At 41.4% G+C, this 18,644-nt stretch overlaps 1 protein-coding gene across 1 annotated transcript in view; it reads left to right on the forward strand.

The window, feature by feature from the left end:
* The window catches only part of LOC133386062 (uncharacterized), a 45,823-nt gene that overhangs the window by 18,584 nt on the left and 8,595 nt on the right, over positions 1 to 18,644 (forward strand). Inside the window, exon 3 of the mRNA XM_061629686.1 lies at positions 13,265 to 13,382. Coding sequence (XP_061485670.1) covers positions 13,265 to 13,382 — 118 coding nt within the window. The remainder of the gene's footprint in view (positions 1 to 13,264; positions 13,383 to 18,644) is intronic.

Raw genomic sequence — 18,644 nt, forward strand, 5'->3', positions numbered from 1 at the left:
AAATGCAAACTGGAGTCAAACCTCCCACACTAATGCGTAGAACAGGAAGTCATGCATACGAGTGAATGGGATGAATCTAGGAGGGGAGAACTCAGATGGGAGTCTTTTGAATGACATCTTCATTGTGATAACTCACAAAGCATTCCATAAGCTTTTTTTATTGCCACACCACACCTAAAATCTTTCTGTTTTATAGAGCAGCACAATTCTTTTCCGGATTGGTCAAGTTCTCAGTAGCTTCAATCAGTCCTAATATCTGGGTCATCACCACATTTTCAAGGAAAGCTTGTGCTCTACAGATTAAATTGAGTTCCACTCCTTTGCATTCTGCCTTATGTCATTCCTCCCAGTAGTTAGCATTGTGGCATGGCATCCTATCGATGGGGACTCTGCTGCCAGTTAAGAAAGAGAGCTGTAATTGTCTTCTGCACAAAGGTGACCCAGAAACTCCTGAGAATCTCGCTATACCTTTGAAAAGTTGTATGTATATACCTATTGATGCAGTAGAACTATTGATTTATGCAGTGATCTAGTGGAGGAACATCACAGAGTGGGAAGGAGGTGATTATTATGCCTTCCTGTGATCTGCCTGAGATCAATGTCTGAATGCCTTGGAACTACTGCTTGAAGGAAGAAAGGTTTCCCCCCCCCCCCAGTATGGATCAGTGTTAACTCAAGTTCTCTTTTAAAAAAAAATCATTCTATCCCAGCCCTTTTAGATTTAAGCTGTTGGGCAGCATTTTTTTCATTTTTTGGTCACAATGTCACATTACTGCTGAAAGGGCTGTTTCCAAACTCTAAATACTGAGCTTTGCCTGATTGAGCATATGCATGAACAAGTCCTGTCGCTATGTTTATTATTATTAAATGAGTCAGAATAATTCATTCTTTACCTTCATTTTATTATACAGTAGACTTTGATTCTTACAGTTATATGACTTCCCTCTTCTCCATGTTAATCAAATTTAATATAAAAGTGGGAAATGGGGCACAATGGTTACCTTGGTAGACAAAAGAAATGTTAGTTTACCTCCTAAAGGAAGAATAAAAGACAAGTTGTACTGAAATCCGATCAACTGCAGAGAAAGTAATCAGAAAGAATCAAACTGCACAGAGATGTGAAGGCCTGGAAAAAAAAAGTTTCCCTCCAATTTCTTCTGGTTTTGTCCAGGCCTTCACATCTCTAAATGTGGATTCACTAATAGCAAAAATCCTTGTGGTTTAAGAATGTACCTATCATCATTCATCATTGACTATCACTCGTGGCCAACTAAGATTCTCTTCCAGGGTAAGGTCTTTAACAGTGGGTCCATAAGTGACTGTGGAGGCCAATTCTGGGTCCACTCAGCCTCCCACAGTGAGGACATAGGTTTCCAGATGGAAGATGGTCATGATGAGGTTTAGCTCGTTTGTCCCTTTCGCTCTGTACTCATGCTTCTTCAAAGTCCATAGCACCTTTGATAATGGCCAACCTCCAATCGGGATACTCATGGGCCAAAGCTTTCCAGTTCTCTATGCTCATGTTATATTTTTTTAGATTAGCTTTAAGAACATCTTTAAACCTCTTTTGCTGTCCACCAATATTCCATTTTCCATCCTTAAGTTGGGAGTAAAGTAGCTGCTTTGGAAGACATTGATCAGGCATTCAAACAACATGGCTGGTCCAGCAAAGTTGATGTTGGAGGATCATTGTTTCAACACTGGTGGTCTTTGCTTCTTCCAATACGCTAACATTAGTCCGCCTATCTTCCTAAGTAATTTGCAGAATTTTCCAGAGGCCGCGTTGGTGGAATCTTTCAAGAAGTTGGGAGTGGCGTTTATAGTTGGTCCATGTTTCACAGGCATACAGTAAGGTCGATAGTACAATGGCTTTGTAAATAAGCATTTTGGTCTCCCTACAAATATCCCAATCCTTGAACACTCTACACTTCATTTGGGGGAATGCGGCACTTGCAGAGCTCAGACAATGCTGAATTTCAGTGTTGATGTCAGCTTTTACAGAGAGATGGCTGCCAAGATAAGAAAAGTGATCAACATTCTCCAGTGTCGCACCATTAAGCTGGATTGATGCTGCTACAGAGGGATTGGTTCGCACCTGCTGATGAAGCACTTTGGTTTTTTGATGTTAAGCAAGAGGCCAAGCTTTTCATATGCTTCTGCAAAGACATTTAGGATGTCAAGAATAGCTAACTTTGGTCAAGCTGAAATGGGTCAACCAGAGAGAATTCTGGGAGCCTGTGCTTCCCTAGGACTCCCTACTGGGGAAGATCCGCAGCTCTGTGTCAGACAGACAATTTGCGACCTCGCAAGGGGATACAACTGATCCTTAACTGTTATCCCTTATCAACTTCCTGGGATTAAAAGTCAGATCAGGACCCCTGGGTGATGCTGTCTAGCCCCTTATCTTCAAAGACTTCAAAGGAGTAAATCTCGGAAGGCCAGGATATGACTATTTGCTCTCCCCCCCCCCTTGGTGACAGGTAAGCTCCATAAAAAAAGGAAGGACGATCTCTCAAGTTAGTTCCCTTTTTCCATCTACCTCGACTCGCTGAAGTGTGACAGAGAAAGGCATTTGGGAACCTGGCTGTTCTACTGGAGGAATAGGGTCTACTCTATTGTAAGTATAGGATCTTAGCTTAGATAGACTTTTGTTGTATTCCTTTGTCTGCATTGAACCTCTCCCCTTTTGTTATGCCAACGTACCTCATGTAGCCTTCTGAGGGCGATTAGCTTTAAGGAAACAAACGCTGCTCTCTTTTGTAAATACCAACTCATTGACTTTTAAATAAACTATCTTTTTATAAGTGGTGTGTATTGGCTTGGAACTAAAGATTCTAAATCTAGTCCTTGATTGCTGAACGCTACTGATCACTGTTAATGAATTGGGCTTAGTCCCGTCAGTATTCACGCAGTCCTCTGATATCCCTTCTCTCAGAGGAAGTAACCAGGAGGAAGGATGATGGCAGGATTACCATGAGTAATTACTCTTGGAAGAGGGTGAGTTTGCCTGAGAAGAAGAGACCTAGGAAAGTGGGACTGTTCTTGGAAGCAAAGGACCCCCCTTGGGGCGCTGAAGGCAAGGGACCCTAGGGGGACAAGTCTTTGACATAGGATAGTTTGAACATCTTCGTCTGAATGTGCGGAGACTACATTATCATTGGCATATTGAAGTTCTACAACAGAGGTTGTTTTTGCTTTCAGCCTACTGAGATTAAAAAGCTTTCCATCTGCTCGATATGTGATTTCCACACCAGTGGGAAGTTTCCCCTCAACAAGGTGTAGAATCATGGCAATGAAAATAGCAAATAAGGTCGGAGCAATGACGCATCCCTGTTGACGCCTGATCCCACTTTGAATGGATCACTTGGAGAGCGATTGTTGTCCAAAATTGTCACCGTCATGTTGTCATGGAGGAGTCGCAAAATATTCACAAATTTATCAGGGCATCCAATTTCAGCAAACAGATATTTCTATCAAACTTTAAAAAGCAGGGAAATTGAGCAGCTATCGTGAATGCATCAGGGGAGCAGGTGACCTGACCTCCTCTCTGAGATATTGTACTGCCCTACATATTTGTCAAAATGCAAACACAATTGGTCTTTCACAGTCCAACCCACTTCCTGTGTGGCTTGGAAGAATTTGGTAACGTGCCCCTGAGCATACAGTGAGTGGTGGCAACACCTGCAATCAGCCCAAATATCAGAAACAAGACATGTGCTACTTTGACCTTGTTTTTGCAGGGAGGAAGCAACAATATTAAAACGGTTGATATAGTTCAGATAGTCACTTTAAATATGTTTGATTTACTTTGCAATTTTAGTTAATTTTCCTATAGTTTTTTTGCCTATTAGTGAATTTATCTGCTTTTTAATCCGGGAGGTGAGAAATGGGATCCTGTGCAAGACTGCTGAGAATGGATTGATCATTTGCATGCTTATTGAATTCAGTGGGATTTACTCCCATGCCATGAAGCTTAGGATAGATAAAACTGTCCATGGGGAGGGAGGTCTGGAGTGGGCAGGGGAAAAGGAAGAAGGGAGGAGGAAGGGAGAGGAGAGGGGAAGGAGGGGGAAAGGCAGGCTTGATCATTTGCATGCTTATTGAGTTCAGTGGGATTTACTCCTGTGCAATCATGCTTAGGATAGGTAAAACTGACCATGGGGGAGGAGGAGAAGGGGTAGGGGTAGGAGTGGGAAGGAGGGGTAGGAGTGGGAAGGAGGGGATTGGAAGGGCGTAGGCAAGGGAGGGGTGAAGGAAGGGAGAGGAAAGGGGCAAGAGGGAGGGGACAAGTTAGGAGGAGGTTAGGGCAGGTTTGATCATTTGCATGCTTTTTGTGTTCTGTGGGATTTACTCCTGTGCAGTCATGCTTAGGATAGGTGAAACTGTCCTGAAGGAGGGGCAGGGAGGGGAGGAGGAGGGCAGAGAGGGGAAGAGGGCAAGAAGGGTGAGGGGTGGGGGAGGGGAGAAGATTGGATGGTGGTCACTGGGCAGAGAGGAAGCCCCTTTCCTTTCTAAAAGGAAAACATTGTGAACAGTAACATGGCTTTTCAGGGTTTCCCTCACCTTTTTGTTCTACAGCAGGCACATGTAGCCAGGGCTGGTTCCAAAGGGCAGCCAGGTGGGGTACTGGCCTGATGGCCCTGGAGCTACAGGAGCCCCTGAGGGGCCCTCCACACCCCTTCCGTGATCCGTGGCACCATCCGCAGATTGCAGGGCAACAGCTTCCACCTGCCCACCATTCCCTTGCCCCACCTACCTGTCTCCTGCCTTTTAGCAATGCCCTTAATGAAGATGGTGGCCGTGGCTTCCCTAAGATACTGAAGCCGCTGCTGCCATCTTAGCTGATGGCTGCACGTGTAGCACGCACGTGTGCCATCAACAAAGATGGCGGCGGAGGCTTCATCCTCTTAGGGAAACCACGACCACCATCTTCATTAAGGGCAATGGTAAAAGACAGGAGACAGGTAGGTGTGGGGGTGGGGGGGGCTGCACGCGTGTGCACATGCACACATGCCAGGGCTCAGGGCAGTTTGATGCCCAAGGGCCCCAGCATGCCTGGAGCCAGCCCTGAGGAAAGATATAATGCTATCACCCCACCAAACACTCTCCAGTCACAGTGCTTGGAAGGGGTGAAGTCTAAAAAATGCAGAAATCTTTTGTAAAGCTCTGTCTCTTAGAAATGTTTATTGATGGTTGGGTGACATTTGTTCAGCTTGTATATATTTTCTGTTCTTTCCCAATCAATTCTAGTCCCATCCCTATTTAATTTTTCTTAAAGTTGTTTGTGCTATTTTTTATTGGACTTGATTGTCATTGTAAGAATTAGTATTAAATCTTGTGGGCATATTTAGCGATAGTTTTCTGAATTTGGTATTGTTGTTATTATTTTCAGTTACTACCCACAAACAATAGAAAGCAACCAGCTAGTGTAGTTACACATTTTTTAATTATTATTATTAGCCAGCCAACCAGCCAGCCAAACCTTGTGGGCAAATTAGCCAGCATTCTGAGTTAAGAATTACTATTTCCAATTGCTAACCACAGTGAATATTATTAATATTAAATAGTATTTTTATTTTTTCCTCACTACAGCTGTTGGCAATCTGCCTCATATATGACAGGGTCTTATTTAAATAAAATCTTTCTTGGGAAAAGCAAACTTTAAAGGTGGCTAGCAAGAAACCCTCTGGAATTAACCCCCTTGGCAGGGTTAATTCCCTCTATAGGGTCTACCATGTAATCAAATTTCATGTCCCTGTGTGAAAAAGCAAAAATGTTATATCCATTTTAATTTTTAAAACATTTTAAACTTTAAAGGTGGCTAGCATGAAAACCCCTTCCACTATTCACCTGCAACTTGCAGCTACCACATCTCCAAATTTCATGTCTCTAGGTAAAACACACACACACACACAAGAACATTATAGCTGTTTTGCTTTTGTAGTGTAAGTCAAAGGGGTTTCTGGATAATTTTAACATCTGGATTGTGATTCTGATCTGGATTGTGTCTGAATCTCCAGACCAGATTAGGCCTGATCTGTATTTACAAATTGGAGCAACAAATTGGATCAGGGGGTCTGTGCACAGCTCTAATCAGGAGGGTTTGCACCCTAAAAGCACCAAAGCTCAAAACCCCAGAGCTAAAAATGGTGCACACAGGGCTCTGCAGTCTTCCTGAACCTCGCAAACACAGGCTTCCCAATTTTTCTTTATGGAAAAGCAGCATTTTCCTTTTCGTAGAATATAATTCAGTATTCCAGCTTGTACAGTATAGTGCTCTGTGCATGCTGTATATGCAGGTGCTCATTTGAATCAAGAGTTTTGTCTCCAAAAGGAATAGACACCTTTGTCAACAAACACAGGATTTTAATGCATAAATTTGGAGTAATCTCCATTCATTTGCAAAACTGACTTCTTTGAAACACCTAATCAATAGACTGGATCCAATATAGTTTTAGTGGCTGCAGCCCAAAACTGGAAGAAGTGTTGTGCATGTCCGTGGAAACACTTGGGACCAGGGCCACCAACTGACAGGTAGAAAGGGTCCATTTCTACTGGACCCAGGGCCAGAAAGGGGTCTGTACTTTTAGCTTTCATATTTTAAAAAGCAAGTTTCTAAGTGCTCTGTGGGGAAAAATGTTATAGACCAAATGTGAGCAGCACCCACACACACACAATTTGTGAAATGAGCTAGCCAGCTGCTCCATTCCCTGACTTTTCACATTTTTAGCCAATGAGTGAAGTCAGAGCTATGATTAACAAGGAATTTGTTGAAGACCAGGCAATAGCTAGAAACCCCTGCAAGTCCCCAAAAGAGCTGCCTTTTCCTGCTTATCTCTGCATATTGGTTAATGGTGTGTATGTCTGCACATCACATGAGTTGAGTAAGCTTATAGCTTGCATCAGCAGCATGTGTGCCTGCCTGCCCACTTTTCTGTCTGTGTGCCCATCCAGCACAGGGTCCAGAAGATCAAAGAAGCACACAGCACACTGGATCTTGGTAGGTATGCACAGTAAATAATTTCAGTGATGATGATGATAAAAGTGTACAAGCAGGTTTTTTATTATTTGCAAGAACAGCATATTATACATTTTATCTATCAAATAATTTTTGAACAGAAATAAGAAAATGTACATGCAGCTTATGATGCCGTTACAATGTGTTACAGTTTTCTAAATATAAGGAGTCATACAAATTTCAATTTTCCTGGGCTGCTGAACAAGGCAATTTATTTGTCCATAGCCTGTTTTGAAAACCTTCCCAACATGAGGTTTTAATGCTGTGCTCACTTTTCTGGGAGTAAAGCCGCAGTCCTGATCCCAAATACCAGGGAGTAAACCCCATTGAATTCAATAGGATTTACTTTTGAATAGACATGGTTATGATTGTGCTGACAATGTATGGGACTTTTGAGTAGACGTAGTATAGGATTGTGTTATTAATCCTTCTCTCTCTCTCTCTCCCTCCACCCCCATCCTATTTTAAGGCAATTAGGCAGGGCTTACTTAGATATGGCTGCTGTTATTTGGCAAGAAACTAATACTGTTTTATTTTTAAAAATGTTCTGCAATCACCAGGTGAGTTTGGCGGTAAACTATATTAAGGGGTGTATGTATTTTTATATCTCCAGTATGTGTGTATGGAGTCTTTCCAACAACCCTGTGAGGTAGGTTAAGCTGAGAGTTGGTTCAGTCATGCTGCACATGCTTAGGTGTATTGTGTGTGTATTGGCTATAAAAAATCCAGACTGTGGAATTTTGCAGTTAAAGCAATGGGGGGGTGCCTTTATGTATGTTCCCACACACACTGTTTGTGAATATGACATGAAATATTTGCACCTTGCTTTTCCTGGGCCCTCCCTCCCACCTTTACCTATCTGCACCTCCCAAATTAATGCGAGGATCAGGATATAGCTATTCAGTGGGTTTTGCCTTTCCTCAATGTTCTGACATAGTTCTTGATTCAAAAAGTTCATCAAAATACATTTAGAAATACATATTTTGAGGGGAAATATTTTAAAAATGCATATTTAAATATATATTTATATGCAAATTTTATGCCAATAGGTTTTTTTAATGCTTCATATTAATGCAGCACAGGCTGGTGGGCCATCACAAGTGAAAGTGAAGAGGAGTGGAAATAGACTGATTTATCCATCTCTACTTGTAAGAAATAATGTAAGTAAGTTAAAATGTTTGAATTTCTATCATGCAAATCTACTCTTTTTCTTCAAATGACAGCACAATGGAATTTCAAATAAGCACTAGTGATGAGCTCTTTTCAGGCTTCTTCTCAATGTAAAACACCTGGGGGGCACTAGGCATGAGAGCGCTAGTTCCATTAAGATTCTAGTCACCTCCATGTGTTGAAGGGTGACCATTGATGCCTGTCTGAAAAAGGAGCCTCCTTTACTTCCACACGTACAGTAGGGCCCCGCTTTTCGGTAACCTGCTTTTCAGCGTTCCGCTAATATGGCGGCTTTCAATTAGAGTAAGGCCCCACTCATACAGTACTTGTTCCGCTTTTATGGCATTTTTCGGGCATCAGACACCATTTTATTGACGGAGTTCTGCTTTTTGGCGGGTTTCACTTTTAGGTGGGGGTCTGGAACGTAACCCGCCATATGAGTGGGGCCTTACTGTATCAGAACTCTAGTAGTCCATTGTTCTAAAAACACACAGAGCTCAATGAGTACAGGAGGCTCCCTTCTTCATGTGGTGGCTGTTCAACCTACGGAGGGACACTGAAACAGCCATGGAGGGCAGAACTGGGACTTTTATCCCTTCTGTTCCTTCTCCCACCACGGATACGCACGCACGCACGCACACACACAGAATGAGTGAAAAGGACTTTGCTCTTCTTTCTATGCAGCCAACATCTCACTAAAAGCAGGTGGTTTTATTTGTTTCCCTGCTCAATTTTGTACAATTTGATAGCCAAAAATTAACCGCGTGTTTTGTGTTCCTCTTTTTTAAAATGCCAAAAAATGTCAGCAGGGTCAGCAATATAGAAAATAATTTTTATTACACTCAGTTTACATTTAAAAAAGGAAAGAGCTGAACTCCAATTCACATTAAACTTCAAGTGCTCATCACTGGTGTTTCATCTGCATTCACTTATCAATTGAATTCAATCCTGTATCCACCTGAAACAACACGTTTTCAGCAGTAAGCTCAGTAATGTTTATATTTTTGTGCTTCAACCCAGTTATCACACTGCATTTGTAGTCTTGTATGGTGCAGGACAACAATTCCATGGGCACAAATCCAAATAGGATTCTTCTGCGCAGAGCAGGAAAAAGTTTGAGACTGATTTAGAGGCCTGTAACTACTTACAGACAAATCAAGTAAAGCACAAGGATAGGGAAGACAATTCTTTGAGGAATATATTCATGCTAATGTTATCTGTGCAGTGTCGGCCCAATACATTTTGCTGACTGAAGTGGAGCCCAGGTGCCCTCTCCTCACCACCTATCTAGAGTCAACATCTTGAAAGCGATTGCCATACAAATTACAATACAGATATCATTTCTCCCTTTCTCATGGTGCTGCTTGAAGCAGGTCTCTTTACCTACTGCAGGGCAAGGCCAGTCCCAGCAATGTAAAGATAGCATCCTTGTACAGCCTGAAGGTGGGTGTGTCTGGCCCATCCAACTCTTCCTAATGCAGTGGAAATGGGGTACCTGCATAAACCATTAGTGGGTATGATTTCTCTGTGTATCATTTTCACTTGCATTACATGCAACACCTTATGCATGAGCAAACATAGATTAGGGCTACTGCAGTATTCTTCATTTTACACTTTGCTTGTGATAATCTACCAAGAAAAATTGGTGGTGAATACATTTTTGTAGTTTTCCTTGTGATTTTAATAATGGGCATGGATTACTAATTAATTTAATAGGCACGGTTTACTAAGCCTTATAACAAAGAGATTCATCACTCATCCTTTAAATTATTTTTTCAAGAATATACTTTTGTTTCTTCAAGTTCATCAGCATATTTTGAACTGAATTGGGATGACAATACTTTGAAAGGACAATACAATGCTCAGCCACTCCAAGAAACTGAACAATTATTCTTTCCAAATTAAAGCACCATTGCCATAGGTGTGAGAATTTAAATTTGTATTTATCCACGGCTGATATTTTTTCCTATCCTATCATTAGACTCTGCTACACTGAAAAATAAAATTTTTTGCATTTGTTCCTTAAAACAAAGCAGAACAAAGGGATTCATAATTCATTCCCTTTCTGATTTCTTTTTATGTGGACATCACGAACAGTGAGAATAGCAACAATGGGCACAATCTAGCCTATTTGAATAGTTTTAATTCTCATTGGTTTCAACAGCATAGATTTTGACATGTGCTTAATTTACTGTTGGAAATAGTGGAAATTAAAACATCTAATGTAACTTTAGCTGGATCATGCTGACTATATATGTAGTGGAACAGATTACTGAGCCATCACAGAAATGATTCATTTTACATTTTATTAAGTAGCATAATGATACTGGAATCTTTTAAACTTTGTTATTTCCAATACCTATGACTCAAAGAATATTTCAAATCTACAGAACAACCCTCTACCACATACTTCCCATTACTGTGGCCTTGTCATATTTTGCCTGTTCGTATCATTGTGTTAGTGCGAAAGTTGTGGCCAGACAGTGTCATCACTTGCCATATCATCTTGTCCCTACAGTGTAATGCCATTCATAGCTGATGGGCATTTCCTTTGTGGCGGCCCTTAAAAACTCACTTTTTGACAGCTCTGTCTGTGTGAACACTAAACATTTCTGCAGCCTTCAACCAAACCATGAAACTAGGGTTTACCATGCTCCCAGGAGTTCTGAGAAACCTGATGGATCAGGAAGGATGGACATTAAGGCTGCAACCTGATTTAGAAGAATTTTTAATTGATTCTATCTGTTTAGTTTGAATGCACTTAATATCAGCAAAAAGAATGTTTGCCTACCCAGAAGAAGACTTCAGAGACAGAACATTGGTTTAAAGTTATATGCAGACAGTCCCCAGACCTCCAGGTAAATTTGGGGAAGTCTCCTGTCTGAAACCCAGGAGAGGCACAGCAAGGCAGTGTGGACAATGCTGAGCTAGATGGGCCAATAGTGTGAGTAAATCTAAGACAAAGTTCTAATTTAAAATGGACTCTGCTTGTGCATGAGAAAAGTTTCACTCTTTGAACCACCTTCCTTGAACTCTACAGCAGAGCTTGAAGCATTTTTTTTTAAAAAGGCAAAACCTTATTCCAGCAAATATAAAAGCCTACTTATCATTTCATGCATAATTATATTCCTGCTGGCTTGCTGATATGAAGCTAATCACACCGAGAAATTAGCTACAGCTTCCTCCCCCCCAAGGAATTATATCAATTTGTAGCAATGTTTGACAATTTTTTTAAAAAAACAAAAAACAATTGATTACTATAAATTCAAATTTCTTGGCAAAGAGATTTAAATGCAAAATATTTCATTCTATAATTCTATATAGAATTAACTTACTTTAGTTTATGTTTTACAGAAACAGAAAGATATCATGCTGTGTGCATGATAAACAAGGACGAAGACAATTCCATGTGGGAAAATTGTTCAGGTATGACACTTGAATAATGTTAACTATAATCCCTTCTCAATGCTATTTTATGTTGATGCTAACAATTGTAGAGTTAGGGCTCGAAAGCATCTGAAGGGCATCTTGAGCATAACTGGCACTTAGGTAAGATCTTCTGCTTCATAAGCCAACTAAAACAACAAAGAGCACAGTACAATCATGTTATAAAATAGGCCAAGGTGTGCTACCAGGGTCCCAGACTTGGATGATGTCCTGTTCCTGCAACTAGAATTGTGTGGCTTCAGTTCTTCTCTTACCAGCAAGGCTGGGGAGCAGTCCAACCCATCAGGGAGCAAGGTTTCTTCAAGAGTAAGAGACCTGTCCCAACAGGTTACAGGGAGCGAAGCTGGATGAAGTGTTGCATCAACAGTGGCTAGGCGTCAAAAGTGGAGGTTTATCATTATCACATACTGTATCTAGTTTCCTTATTCCAAATAGGGCTCAGGAAAGAGTGGACTCACATTGCCAAATGAGGACTGTACCTTCTGATTTGGACCTCACCCAGATCTGTGGAGTTTTTGCTCCTTGGGTCCTGGAGGTACCTTTAGAGAATCTGAAGTTAGAAAGTGGGATTTCTGTGTCTTCAAGCCCCTGAATGTTTAACCTCCCTGAGTGGACATGTACTCAGTGGTAATCTTTTAAAGTGGATTGCATTTGAGTTCAGTGATGGGCCATGTGTCAAGGTGCTCCTGTGATGTTCCTGTAGTTTAAGCAACTGTAAATATGGTAGGTGCGGGTCTATTAGGTGATGTATGGTAATTGACTGAGAGAGAAAGGGGGAGTACATGGGTAAGAAGCTGAAGTATGCTGGATGATGATTGGCTAAGTGGCTGGCTGGCTGAAGGTATAAATGGAGGTTTGTGAGTGATGAGGGAGAGAAGTTGTTGAGTTGGTTGGAGTGAGGTTGTTTGGTGAGGGTTGGTTGGCAGAGTTCTGAGGGAAGTTTGGATTGTATTTGGCTGATATTTAAAGAGTATATATATGAACAGAAACATAAAGAGTGACCATATATGAAACCATACACTTGTGAAACATTCCTAAAGTAACCTTGTTATTTCCTGTTGTTAGTAAATAAATACTTATTTAGTTTACCAAAGGCCTGATCCTTGGCTGGGGAAATATACAGACCAGAAGGGAAGGCAAGGTAATTACCAAGGCTGAACAGAAACTGTATCTAATGGTGGCAGCGGTGAAGGGAAATATTGTAACAAGTCAAGTATCCAGAGCAACCCAGAGTTGTATGCTTTATATATAAAGATACAAGGGGGTTGGGAACAGCATAGACACACAGTCACAAAGTAACAAGCTACAGAGAGACTTAGGCAAAGTCTCTGGGAGTATTGGTTACAGGAAGTGACTGGTGGTGCTGCCTAGCAGTGGGATCTAGTGAGATCTGTGCTAGAGCGGAGTGAGAAACCATATAAAGGACAGTCCTGGCTGGTGGTGTCCTTGGTGGTGCCTAGTGAAAGGCAGTAACCACAAGCAGGTGGGAACCTGACAGGGAGAACCAGGGAAGGACGTCACAGCTCCCCCTCCCAACCAACTGAGAAGGGAAGTAAATTTGCCCCTGTTGCATGGACAAAACGGCAGTCAACACTGAATGGACTGTGTTGCCTTTCCCTTTCCTCTCAGTTGCAGGCAAGGACATCCTATTTCCAGTGAGGGAAATGAGAACACCCCATGCAGCAATTGTGAGGGTCTTTCTAGGAAGGAAACGTTGGGACAGTTCTGAAGATGTAATTGATGGCTGGTACTGATAGGCATGACAAGCATGACATAGGTTGGAAGGCAATTGCCATGGAAGCCTGTACAGACTATTGGAAGTGGATACCAGTGCAGCTGCTACCACATTAGCTGTTACCACGTGGTTGAGATACAGTGGGAAAATGCGTACAGTCACTCCCTACTGGTAGGCTATGAAGAAAGTCTGCTTTGATCCTTGACTGGAGTAAGATGGTTAGTCAACTTGCCACAGGTTGAGCCCCTTCATAGGAGTGGATTCCACATGCATCTCAAAAATAAACTCACAATGAGAAAATGGTTATATGACTAGGCACTGAATGATGGGAGAGTTTTCTAATTAATAAGGCTCCTGGTCATAACAAAGCTTGCTAAGTAGTCTTATTATCTTAGAGAAAATGTTGTTCTTCATTAAGCAGTTTATGGAGTAGCACACAAATGTTCTGTGTTGACTGATGTAAAAAAAAGTGAAAATTTGTAGCCTTACGTATCCTGACATACCTTCTGCTCAACTTCAGAATGTGACCCAGTATATGTTTTTCTCCATTTTTTAAACTTAATGTTGTTTTATTTCTGTCATGCATATTTTCTGTTCATGCTTCCGTGTACCAGTGACAAAGTATGTGCTATAGCTTTTGTTGGCTATTGATGTCTGTCTCTTTAGAATTTTAAGGTATTTTTTAAAAAACTTTAAAATGTAGGTGTTTGAGGAATTTTGATTCCTATGAATTCCAATATGACTGATATGAACTGCACCTCAAAACAACAACAACAAATGCATTAAATGCATATTTTGGATGCATTCACAATTCATATTTAAATATATATTTTATGATCAATTTTGTATGGATATTAATAAATGCAGCTTAATGTGGAAACAAGACATAACTGACTCATGAACACCTGTGAAATTGACAAAAACCAGAACTTGTCATCTGTCTGTCTCTACAATAAGACTATGAAGTTTCAAGAAGTCCATTGAAAAAAGCTGTTGTGAATGTTTTGAAAGTTATCCTAAAATCTTCCACCCCCCCCTTCATTAAAAAGTGGATTACTGGCTTCATGTTTATTATATTTTTATTCCATGCTTCCTCCAAGGAGTTCAGAGTGGTACACATTGCCCCCTCTAATTTATCCTCACAACTCTGAAGGCACATAAGGCCAGCTCCCTGTTGAAGCTAAGCAGGATCAGGTCTGGTCAGTGCCTGGATGGGAGACCACCTGAGAACCATATGTAAGCTGCCTTGGGTTTCAGTCATGAAAAGAAAGGTGGGGTAGAAATGTAAACAACATCAACAACAACAACTTAGGCTGAGAGAGACTGATTGCCCTAATGCCATCCAGTAAAATTTGTGGCTAAGCAGAGAGATGAACTCTTACCTCTAAATGTAACATGCCAGCCATTCAGTCACACTGACTCATATTAATGCACTGCTCATGCTCTACTTTCTTCACTCTTTTATTGATGTAGCTGTAAATAAAAATTACACAAGGGCCCAAACTTTAACAAACAGTACTGCTGTGGAGAAACCTGTCCTCCAGTTCCTCAAAGGTTTTCTTCCCTACAAGGGAGGCTTCCATTTTTCTGCCTCATTTGCAGCATGCATTCCTGTTTTGTAAGACTTTCAGTGAGTGTGGGGTTCAGTGTCACTTATCATTGTGAGATGGCCAAGGGTGATGTGTGCTTCTTTCTGCTGTGTTCTACATCAGTGGACTCTAGTCCTCTAGGGTGAATGGGGCACAGTCCCACCAACCTCAGTCTGTCCCCAGCCAACCCCCACCTACCTGCTTCTTACAACCAGTCTAAGAGGTTACCCTGACTGTTAGTTTCCTCTTCTATAGTCTCAGTTTTGCCCTTGTGGAACTCAGCAGGGAGCAGGATTAGGACAAACTGAGAATTAGTTGGCCTCACCTGTCATTGGCTCTTGTTCTGCCTGTCATTTGCTCTGGATCTGCCTACTACTGACCTCCCTGCCTTCTGCCCCATCAGCCCCAATGGGCACAAGCCACCAGTGCTCTGCATCCTCCCTGGCTTCCTGTGCGTCCTAATCTGAAAAAAAGATCCTCCTGTGGAGCTATCTCATGATGTCTTTTCCTGGGCTTTACCTGAAGTGCGGGAAGCCAGGGAGGATGAGTACCTGAGACTGGTGCACTCACTGGTTTTGTTTCTCAGGGAATTTCTTCATTTTATCTTTAATGTTGTTCTGGCATCTTTTTTTAAGTAAAACAAAACTGTACACTTGGAAAAAACACAAACAGCTATCTGCAACATAGCAGTCAGTCTCTGCATCTTCCTACATTTATAAGAAAACCCAGCTGAGGATGTCATGGGCTATCTGGACGTGGGACTCCCAGAGAGGTTGCAGGAAGCAGTCTGCTGAAGAGATGACATATAGGATGAAAGGGCACTTGTGACGCCCTTCCCTGGCTCTCCCTGTCAGGTTCCTACCTGCTCGTGGTTACTGCCTGTCACTAGGCACCACCAGCGACTCCACCAGTCCGGACTGTCCTTTTTATGGTTTCTCTCCCCGCTATAGCATAGACCTCACCAGATCCCCCTGCTAGGCAGCACCACCAGTCACGTCCTATAACCCGTATTCCCAGAGACTCTGCCTGAGTCTCTCTATCAGGTTACCTCTGTGACTGCGTGCTTAAGCTGTCCCAATCCCTTTGTATCAATGCAGATAATCCTGGTTTGCTCTGAATACTTGTGGTGTTATTCTCTTCACCGCTGCCACCATTTGTTACCCTTCAGCCTTGGTATTTACCTTACCCTCCCTTCTGGTCTGTGGAACCCCAGCCAAGGATCAGGCCTTTGGTAAACCAAATATATTTATTAAATAACAGAGATAACAAGATTTCTTTATAAAGGCACTTAAGCATATGGTTTCATCTATTCCTGAGGTACTGGTCTTAGTATTAATCCGAACTCCACACTCTCCTCACATCCACCAACTCTCCACCCAATCTCCTCTCAAAAACCCACCAAAACAACCCACTCACGTTCACCGTCCACCCAGATTTAACTGTCATCCTTCCATTTATACCCTCAGCCATTCTAAACACTCAGCCAATCATCCAGCATTCTACTGCCCATTCACTCCCCCCTCCTCTTTCATTCCACTTACCATGTATCTCCTATACAAACAGCACTTACCATATATACACTAATACATGAACATCACAGCACTCACAAACTCTTTTGCCACCTTAATAGTGAGGTAAGCTCTGCAAATACTCTGCACCCCACCTTTTAGGTTAGAGCAAAAATATTTCAAGTTAAAGCAAAAGAGTGAGAACCGCTTTTCTCTGTGTCCATGTTATGGCATATTTGTAATATTTAAAGGACAGAGTCACTTGCATAAATCCTTAGCATAAAATCCTCACCCACCTGTGACTGGCAGACAGTCAGCTGATAAGCCATGCTATTGGCCCTGTCAAACTGAACTGGTTAGATGTCACTTTGTGAAACAAGTACATCTTGGGCTACCCCTCTTTACATGTCCACAACTACAACTACACCAGGGCCATTACATTTTATGGTTACATATCGGGGATGAAATAGAGATGGGGAAGAAATTCGATTCAGTTTGCATTTCAAGCTGAATCTATCAAATCTCACACTTACTAAAACAATATGAAAACTGAAACATAGCCATCCTTCATAATTTGCACTTATCCAGATTTTGCAATGCCGTTTTCCAAACAGTGTTTACAAAAATGTGTATATTAGGGGAAAGTGTGCATACAGATGAATATATTAGTGAAAATAACATATGAAAATGCATTATATGACAAGAAATTGCTTGCAATTGAAAGGTACTGATCTTTCCATCCCTAGTTCAAAACCAGATATCTAGAGTTATGAAATGTGCCATGCAAAAACCAGGAAGGAATAATTTCTCTTTTTCATAAGATGAATGAGAGACAGGATTTTGCTGAACTTTTGAGGTGAAAACAGAACTTTTGGGAAACAATCCATCCCCTGAAAAGTTATTTAATCTTTCACTTTTTCATGGCTTTTCCCAACTATTGGAAGGCACAGATGCCTCTTTTTTGCTGCTGCTTACCCCTTTCTGTATGATCTTTCCAGCCATCCAGTACCACGTATCCAATAAGATTTGGTTATAGAGTGATATCATTGAATGCCACATTGCCCACGGGTTGTATTTGGGGTGTGTGTGTGGAGGGTGCATTCCCAGTGCTAGGGCAACTGAGCAAATGCTCCATGTTCTTTCACACTGTTCTGTAGTGATGACAGAGCATGCCAAACTTTAATGCAGTTGTCTTGGCAACAAGAAAGGATTCTCTCACCCACTGGCATCTGCTTCCCATGAACACTTTAGCTTCCGTTTACAAGGCACCATGATAAATGGCCAATAGATGTGCTTTTCATGGCTTGGGAAAGTTTCATTGAAAAACATTTCCCCCTTTTAGCTCAGCTCTAATTACAACTACTCAGCTGAAACTTATCTCTAACTTTTATTACCTGTGTATTCTCACTTTAGATAAAAGAAAAACAACTAAAGAAGACCCTGGTGTGGCATACTCAGGGCTTTTCTTTTAAAGAGAAAAAAAATGTGCCAGTTGTATCTAGCAGTATGGGAGTGATGAGATCTAGTCTATTAAGCACATTGGTCCACTTGAGGACAATACATAAGTCTGTTTAAAAAAATCAGTGTAGTAACTTGTGTTAATGTAGGAGTTTTCCACATCCTTGTTGATTAATTCAAAATCAGCCTGAGAATATGAACAAAAGCAAGCTGAGGATGGGGGACAACAAGATATTCATAAGTTTTATAATGTTTTTTTATGTTTAGCACCACAGTATGAAAATTTAAATTATTGTCCTAATCTTTATGGAATATCATTTCAATTATAAATCAAAAAGGTTAGAAAAATAGTTATAGAATAACCCAGAGCTTGGAAGTAACTAGTTGCAAGTAACGAATTACTTGTAATTTATTACTTTTTTGAGTAACGAGTGGGTAACTTCATTATATTTTGTTGGTAATAGAACAAATAGTAACTTCATTACTTTTGAGGAGTAATTGTAATGTTTCCAGCATTACTTTTGCGCATTACTTGGGAGGGAGCAGGGGAAGTCTTCAGCTCCACTGATTTGTGAATAAAAATCATGTGCTTCAAACTGGGTTTCTGTGCAGCGTTGTTCTTCCTTCATGCTCTATGGGTGCTTAGGAGGCGCCGAGGGAGGAGGCGGAGAGCGAGAGAGGCGGAGAGCGGGGTATTGTATTGTAGAGCTTATTTCTCA

Source organism: Rhineura floridana, chromosome 5 (genome assembly GCF_030035675.1).
Source record: "Rhineura floridana isolate rRhiFlo1 chromosome 5, rRhiFlo1.hap2, whole genome shotgun sequence".
NCBI classification, from domain to species: Eukaryota; Metazoa; Chordata; class Lepidosauria; order Squamata; family Rhineuridae; genus Rhineura; species Rhineura floridana.